Source organism: Abrus precatorius, unplaced genomic scaffold, assembly GCF_003935025.1.
Source record: "Abrus precatorius isolate BTA unplaced genomic scaffold, Abrus_2018 Scaffold8, whole genome shotgun sequence".
Taxonomy (NCBI): domain Eukaryota; kingdom Viridiplantae; phylum Streptophyta; class Magnoliopsida; order Fabales; family Fabaceae; genus Abrus; species Abrus precatorius.
The window spans coordinates 7,629,398-7,638,462 of NW_020874428.1; the positions used below are offsets into that span (position 1 = coordinate 7,629,398).

Here is a 9,065-nt window from a genome sequence, read left to right on the forward strand (position 1 = left end):
TGAGGAATCAAATTGAAGATTGGATTGAAGATGATTCTTTGCTTATCTCCTTCTTCTCTTTCTTTCTCTTTCACTTTGTAATGACTTTCTAAACTCTTTGTATTTAGGAATTTATGGATCTGAAATGGAAGTATGATTTGATTTTAGATCTGAACTTTGAGTATTTGATTGGATTGAGTAGTTAATTCTGTTAATAAAGTAGTTGTTGGATGCAAATTCAATTGACCAAACAAAGATAAGCCTTTATCAATGGAAGTTCAATTTGTTTCTCAGATCTGAATTAATTATCAAGATTATGATTTCTTAGGGATAAGTCATCTTAATCTTGCAATTTTATGGTTCCTAATTCTTAATGCAACACTTAATTGAATCACACCTAAGGGATTAGGGTGGTTGAGTTGAATGTTAGGGTCATTAAGTTAAGGAATTAACCTTTAACTAATAATATGTGAAACTGATTGTCAATCAATTCAAATGCTTGAATGTTCAGAACATGATTGAGTTAATATTGAAATTTTGGTGAAGTAAACCCCTAGCTATGCTTCATACATCTATTTTAATACAAAATTTGTGGCTTTTGTTCTATTATATTTTCTATTTTTCACACTTATTAAATTGCTTCCAAATGTTACAAACTCCATTCAAATTATGTTAGACTCAATTAGTTGTTGAATTGTGAAGTGATAATTGAGAAAACTATTCCCTGAGGACTATACTTGAGACTCAACTTTGATTCCAAAATTTTAGAACTTGCTACAACTATACTAGTACACTTGCTAGTTGAATTTAATTTTATTGCAAATTATGAGAAAGTAACATTTGGCGCCACTGCCAGGGAATAACTAATTTCAATATCATTAGTAACGAGAAGATAACTAGGTTGAGCAATTGTTTTCTTATTTTTTCTGCAATATCAGAATTGTATTCAATTTTTTTTGTTGTACATTTTTTGTTGATAGAAATTCTGCATTGTTATATTGTAGATTTTTGATTCTTTACTTTTTCTTACTTTTATCTAATCTTGGCTGTATATACGAGGCAAAAATAAAAATAAGGCTACTCTTGTCTTTGACCCTGTTATAGATAAAATCTTAAGAAGATTAAGAAAAGAGGTTAGAGCAGAGAGTTCTTTAGGAGGAGATAGTGAACTAGAAGCTACACATTCTTTAAAAAGATTCATAGATGTTCAATATACTCCGCCTCCATAGAAAACACCTCTAGAATAGACACCTCAGAAATTAAAATGGCAGAACAAAATAGAATGAGAAGATTAGGAGATTATGCAATACCAAATATGCAAGGTTATAACTCTTCAATAGTTAGACCTACCATCCAAGCTAATTATTTTGAAATCAAACCAGCCTTGCTCCACTTAGTACAACAGGACCAATTTTCTGGTGGAATTTCTGATGATCTTAACTTGCATATCTCTAATTTTCTATAGTTATGTGACATAATAAGGATGAATGGAGTAAGTGAAGATGCTATAAGATTAAGGCTAATCTCATTCTCTTTGAGAGATAAGGCCAAGTGTTGGTTGCAAGCACAACCTCAAGGGAGTATCACAACATAGACAGATCTTGTGAATAAATTCTTAACTAAATATTTTCCTCCATCAAAGGCTGCCAAGCTGAGAGGAGAAATCACATCTTTTATGCAGCAAAAAGTAGAATCACTTTATGAAACTTGGGAAAGGTACAAAGAACCTTTGAGAAAATGTTCACACCACTGTATTCCAGAGTGGATGCAGCTAGAAACCTTCTACAATGGGATGAATGTTGTAATCAGAACCATGGTAGATGCAGCTGCAGGAGGTTCCTTAAACATTAAATCTTTAGAAGAGGTTCAAAGAATTATTGAGATGATGACTTCCTCTATGTATCAGAATTCTAACTCAAGATATTCTGGAAGAAATAATGGATATGAAGCTAAAACTATAGACTTTTCTTGCACAAAACCAACTGCAAAATCAATTATTTTTTGAGCAAATTGTAGCTTTAACTCAGCAGTTCAGCAGCTTACAAGCTGAAAATATTTTAAACACTTAGCAGATCTGTGATTTTTGTGGAGGCAACCATGACAGTGGTGCATGTGATGTACTTGCACCAAAACCACAAGAGCAGGTCAACTACATGGGAAATTATCAAAGACAACAACAATATTTTCCTAAGCAATCGTTTCCTCTTGGTTTTCAATATCCAACCAATATAAGTCAACAATTTTATAAATAGAATCCTCAAAACTCAGATCAGTAACTTACAAGCTGGAAATATTGCAAACACTCAACTAATCAGTGATTTTTGTGAAGCCAACCATGCTAATGGTGCGTGTGATATATTTGCACCAGAACCACAAGAGCAGGTCAACTACGTGTGAAATTATCAAAGACAACAACTGTCTTTTTCTCAGCAATCCTTTCCTCCTGGTTTTCAATATCCAACCAGTAGAAGTCAACAATTTTACAAATAAAACCTTCAAAACTCAGTTGTGAAAATTACTAATTTATCTATTCCTTTTTCAAGTGCAGGAACTTTATAACAACAACAATTTTTTCAAGGAAATTCTTCTGTTCAACCTTAAAGAACTCAAAATTCTCCAAAACCTATGAGTGAAATAATGAATGAGATGGAATAGACTATGCTGCAGTTTATGAGAGTCACTTAAGCTAGCTTCAAAAATCAAGAAGCCTCCATGAAGAAGCTAGAAACTCAGATTGGGTAGTTAGCTGAACAATTAACAAATAGAGATAAGAAGAGATTCTCTAACAACATAGTGATTAATCCTAAAGTGCAGTGCCAAGCCATAACAACAAGAAATGGAGCTGTGGTAGCTAGCCCAAAGCCTATAGAAAAAAGAGTTAACAGTCCAACAGAGGAAGGAAGAGTAGAGGGAGATTTATAGCAAGGGAATTTCAAATTGTTAAAAAGAGAACATTAAGAAAATGAAGCTTTTTTTAATTCTGAGAGAAAAATGAAGAAGCAATTTTTTGAGGAAGATTGTAGACCAGTTGACACAGAAAAATACAAAAGGCTACCCTATTCTCAAAGAGTGCAGAATCCTAAACAAGAAGAGCAATTTGAGAGATTTTTAAATGTATTTAAGAAGCTGCAGATTAATATTCCTTTTGCGAAAGCATTGGAACAAATGTCATCTTATGCCAAGTTCATGAAGGAGCTACTATCTAAGAAAAGGAAGTTGGAACATGACAAGACAGTACCATTAACTAAACAATGCAGTGTTATTCTTAAAAGAAAACTCCCTCAAAAGCTCAAGGATTTAGAATCTTTCAGCATTCCTTGTGAAATTGGAAAATGCACTGTGGAAAAAGCTTTATATGATCTAAGGGCAAGCATTAATCTCATGCCTCTAGCTATCATAAGGAAGTTGGGAATAAAAGAAGTGAAACCAACCAACATTACACTACAATTAGCTGATAGATCTTATATATATCCATATGGAGTTGTAGAAGACTTGTTAGTTAAGATTGACAAATTTATTTTGCTTGCAGATTTTGTTATTTTTGATATGGAAGTGGATACGAACATACTATTAATTCTGAGTAGACCATTTCTTGCAACTGGAAGAGCTCTTATTGATGTGAGCTCATGCTTAAACTACAAGATGAAAAGGTGATATTTATTGTTTTTGAAGCACTCAAGTATCCTAGCGATGATAATATGTGTATGAGAGTTGATGTACTGGATTTTCTTGTTACTCCTTATCATTTTGATAAATTTGATGAAGTTTCTATGTTGAGAGAAACTATAGTTTTAGGTAGTTTCCAATCTGTTAGGAACAAAGAAGAACATCTCATGGAGTATATGTAGTAATTGGAAGCCTTGCCAGTTTTGGCCCTTATAGAAAAACTAGTAAAAGAAGAACTGAAAAAGGAAGTGAAAGAAGAAAATACTTAGAATTTAGAACTCAAACAGTTACCTTCTTACCTGAGATATATATTTCTGAACCAAAATTATGAAAATTTAGTCATTATTAGCAATGAACTCAGGGAGGAAGAGGAGGAGAAGTTATTGAGGATTTTGAGAGCACACAAGTTAGCAATAGGATAAAGTATATCGAATTTGAAAGGCATCAACCCAACTTTTTGTAAACATTGAATTTTGTTTGAGGAGAACTTTAAACCTATTGTGTAGCCTCAAAGAAGACTGAATCTTTCCATGAAAGAGGTGGTAAGAAAAAAGGTTATGAAATTATTGGATGCTGAAATTATATATCCCATTTCAAACATTAGTTGGGTTAGTCTTGTCCAAGTGGTACCTAAGAAAGGGAGAATGGTTGTGGTACCAAATGAGAAGAATCAATTAATTCCTACAAGAACCGTTACGGGCTGGAAGATGTGTATAGATTATAGGAGATTGAATGAAGTAACCAGAAAAGACCACTTTCCACTACTTTTTGCAAATCAAATGTTAGAAAGGTTAGCTGGTCATGCATTATATTGCTTTTAGATGGATATTCTAGTTATAACCAAATTGCTGTCGATCTAATTGACTAAGAAAAATTGCATTCACTTGTCCATTTGGGATATTTGCATATAGAAGGATGCCCTTTGGGCTTTGCAATGCTCCAGCCACATTTAAAAGGTGTATGCTTTCCATTTTTTCTGATTTAGTTGAGAAAATCATTGAAGTATTCATGGATGATATTTTTGTATTTGAAGATTCATTTAATGATTTCTTATCTAATTTGTCTACTATTTTGCAGAGGTGTCAAGACACTAATTTGGTGTTGAATTGAGAAAAATGTCACTTTATGGTTCAAGAAAGCATAGTGCTTAGCCATAAGATTTCCGTGAAAGGGATGGAGGTTGACCAAGCTAAAATATAAGTGATTAGTAAATTACCTCCACCCGTGAATGTAAAAGGAATTAGGAATTTCTTAGGCCATGCAGGATTCTGTAGGAGGTTTATTAAGGATTTTTCTAAAATTGCTAAACCTGTTAGTGACTTACTTGTGAAAGATGCAGAATTTATATTTGATGAATCATGTTTGCATGCTTTCTCTACTTTAAAACGAAATTTGATTTCTACTCTAATACTTGTGAAACCTGATTGGACTCTACCTTTTGAGTTAATATGTGATGCAAGTGATAATGCAGTAGGTGTTGTATTAGGACAGAAAAAAGATAAAAAGCTGCATGTGATTTACTATGCTAGTAAGGTTCTAAATTTTGCACAAATTAACTACACAACCACTGAAAAAGAACTGCTAATTATAGTAGGTGCTTTCGTTAAGTTCATATCTTATTTGATAGGTTCTAAGGTTATAGTATATACTAACCATGCTACTTTAAAATATTTGCTTTCTAAATAGGATGCTAAACCAAGACTGTTAAGATGGATTCTTCTGCTCAAAGAATTTGAATTGGAAATCAAAGATAAGAAAGGGAAAGATAATGGTGTTGTAGACCATCTATCTAGTATACTTTTAGAAACTTTAAAGTCTGATTGCTTTGACATTAATGAGGAATTTCTTGATGAAAAACTGCTAGCTATGGAAGAATTACCTTGATTTGCTAATATAGCAAACTTTAAGGCCACTCAGCACATCCCAAAGAGAATGAGTTGGCAAAAAAGAAAGAAATTCCTTCATGACAGAAAATTCTACATTTAGGAGATCCTCATTTTTTCAAAATTAGAGTAAATGATCTGTTGAGAATATGCATTCCACAATAAGAGTAAGTTGATATCTTGTGGCACTGCCATAATTCAGATTATGGAGGCCATCATGAAAGTTCTAGGACTGCTAGTAAGGTCTTACAAGCAGGTTTCTTTTGGCCTACATTGTTCAAAGATACAAAAACTTATGTAGAAAGCTATGACAAATGTCAAAGGAAACATCTCTAAAAGACATGAAATGCCTTTGAACAACATTTTAGAGGTGGAGTTATTTGATGTTTGAGGGATAGATTTTATGGGACCTTTTCCAACTTATTTTGCTCACGAATACATATTAGTAGTAGTGGATTATGTGTCTAAGTGGGTGGAAGCTATACCAACCAGGACAAATGAAGCTAAAATTGTGATTTCATTTATAAAGAACATATTTGCAAGATTTAGAGTACTCAGAATTTTGATAAGTGATGGAGGATCCCATTTCTACAATAAATATCTTGAATCTGTTCTAGAAAAGTATGGAGTTAAACACAGAATAACAACTCCTTACCATCTTCAAACCTGTGGACAAGTTGAAATTTCCAATAGAAAAATCAAGAAAATTTTGAAAAAAGTGGTCAATAGCTGAAGGAAGGATTGGTCAAGGAAACTTGATGACAATTTGTGGGCATATAGGACTGCATTCAAAACACCAATTGGTATGTCACCATACCAACTAATGTTTGGAAAGACATGTCATCTTCCTGTATAACTTGAACAAAAGGCATATTGGGCTACCAAATGGTTAAATTTTGATTTGACTAGTGCTGGAGAAAAAAGGATACTTCAATTACATGAGCTGGAGGAATTTAGACAAGCTGCATATGAGAATGTAAAACTATATAAAGAAAGGACTAAAATAATTCATGATAGATTCATTATGCAAAGAGAGTTCAAACCAGGATAGCTTGTTCTATTATTTAACTCAAGACTAAGGCTAGTTATAGGAAAGCTTAAGTCAAAATGGTCCAGACCTTTCATGGTAAAAGAAATTTCTCCTTTTGGTGCAGTGTTAATTGAAGACCAGAAGGAAGGGAGAGAATTTAAAGTCAATGGCCAAAGGCTAAAAATCTATCAATGAGAAGAAGTCAACAAAAACAATTTTTGTATCAAATTGGTTTCTTAGCAGTGAGAAACATGTAATGTCAAGCTAGTGACATTAAAAGAGCGCTTTGTGAGAGACAACTCATATTTCTGAACCTTTTTCATCACTTTTGATTTTGATTCTATATAACTTTAAATTTTTATCTCTTTTAATTATGCATAATTTTGTATTTTGATGTGAATATATTTGAACAATCTAAGTTTTGTGTTGTAGGTGTTATGTTGAAAGGATTATGAGTAAATAAGTGAGGTATGTGAGCTTTAAACAGTTTTGATAAATGAAAGTGACCACTATGTTTCAGTAAATGAGCCACGTAGAGACCTAGAAAAGAAGTTGCTTTCTGGAATAATCACTTTGCTTAAAAAAAGTGATCATGCAGAGGATCAAGAATGGAACTTCTCTATGGAACAATCACTTTTCTTGGATAAAGTGATCATGCGCAGGCATAATTGAGGTAAGAGCTTGCGTGTTACTCCTTTGGTTAGAAAAAGTAGTCACACGCATGAGTAATAAGACATTAAGGGTTACGCGTTATTACTTTCTTTGAAAATAGTAGTCACGCACAAGGCATTATCACTTTTCTCAAAAATAGTGAGAACGTGCACTCAAATTAAAAGCCAAAGAGGGACTTGCTCTCTGGAACGTTCATTACGATTGAAAATAGTGAACACGCACATCATATTACCCCTTAGAACGCTCACTTTTCCTTTTAAAAGTGGTCACATGCATTCGTGTGGCTATATAATTAGAAAAGAGTGATCACGCACACACCTTTACAACCCTGAACTCATATTTTCCTCTTAATTCCCATTTGAAAAATTCTTCCCCTTTGATTCTTTACTTCTGCACATTGATCAAGTGAATCTCTGTCTCTGGCAAGTTTAGATTTGCACTCTCTATACTTCTATTCCAAGTAATTTCTTTCCCATTGCTTCAATCTATGATAGGGTTCTTTGTGGGTAGATTTTTGGGAAAAATCTGAATATGGAAATTGATAAAAAAATTTCTGAGTTGGTTGATTTGAATATTCAATTAAGGGACAATGTGGCTAGATTCTTATTTAATTTGATAGTTTCAGTTGAAGATTCATAGCTACATTATGAATAAATGCATGAATAATCCTTTTGCTGTTAGGCTTGTGATTTATTATTGAGTAATCTATAATATTTTACTTGTTAAATGTTAATTGAAGGATTAATTGGTATTGGAATAGATTTAGATGGAGTTTTTAAAAACAAAAAGTGAACAGTACCGTATGAACAGTGTCAATGAACAATAAAACTGCTTGTGAACAGTAAAACTGTGTACAAACTGCGTATGAACAGTACAAACCGTGTATGAACAGTAAAAAACTGCGTATGTACAGTGACTGCTGACGTCATTAGTGACATCATCATGACGTCATGGCTACGTCACATACGCGTACAGTGCATGTATAGTATGCGTGTACAGTATTTTTCGGCGTGAATAGTGCCCTGAATAGTGTTTCTGGCATGAACAGCAAGGCGGTGAACAGTGATTCCAGCGATGAACAGTAATTTTTGAAAATTTTCTATAAAAAGGGGGCTTCACACGAAATTTTCATTTCTTCATTCCTCTCCAAGGTTCTCAAAGGTTCTAAGGCCGTATACTACCATTTTCTCTCATATTAAACCCTCCTAAACTTAGATTTCTTGCCAGATCTGAGATTCTACGTCTATTCTGAGGGATTTGAAGTAAGTTTCTTTAAGTTTGAAGCTAGATTTACCGTTTGTTTCTCTTCTTCTTCTCTTTCTCATAGAAGTTCATAGTGTTCTTAGGAGAAACTCCGTTCTAAAGCCAAATCTTCGGTGAATCTTACTTAAAACAAGTAATATTCGGTAGATCTAGTGTGAATCATCATTTTGAGGTAAGAGGAGTTTACTTTAACCTATGAACTACGTTTTGAACAGTTTAATATGCTATTTCAAGATGTTTTGATATGATTTTGTTAGATCTTTTGAATAAAAGCTATTTTCTAAGCTGTAACTGCTGTTAATTGATTTAAAATGCTGATATTTTGGCTGATCTATTATAAACTTGCCTTAGCTGAACTGTTAAAATAATTTTGGCGGTGTGCATCATGCTGAGATATATGTTTTGCATCATTATAGAGCTGAGTTACATGTTTAGGTGGGTAGACGTGTAACGGTAAGTTCATGTTGAGCTGCTGTGCTGTGCTGTCTAGATCCAGATACCGGAATGGGTTGCTCCTGAACCAGCTCGGTTCCTCCTGGATTACTTAGGCTGTGAAACCAGTTGGAAACCGT

At 33.5% G+C, this 9,065-nt stretch overlaps 1 protein-coding gene and 1 non-coding gene across 2 annotated transcripts; one reads left to right on the forward strand and one right to left on the reverse strand.

Annotated features, from left to right (window-relative positions):
• Positions 1-1,627: 1,627 nt before the first annotated feature.
• Positions 1,628-1,734, reverse strand: LOC113848656. The gene has a single exon (XR_003501920.1). It is a non-coding gene; the product is annotated as a small nucleolar RNA R71 (small nucleolar RNA).
• Positions 1,735-2,970: 1,236 nt separating this feature from the next.
• LOC113874162 lies at positions 2,971-3,633 on the forward strand. The gene has a single exon (XM_027512383.1). It carries the CDS (start codon positions 2,971-2,973, stop codon positions 3,631-3,633), a length of 663 nt encoding a protein of 220 aa, XP_027368184.1.
• The last annotated feature ends 5,432 nt before the right edge of the window (positions 3,634-9,065 follow it).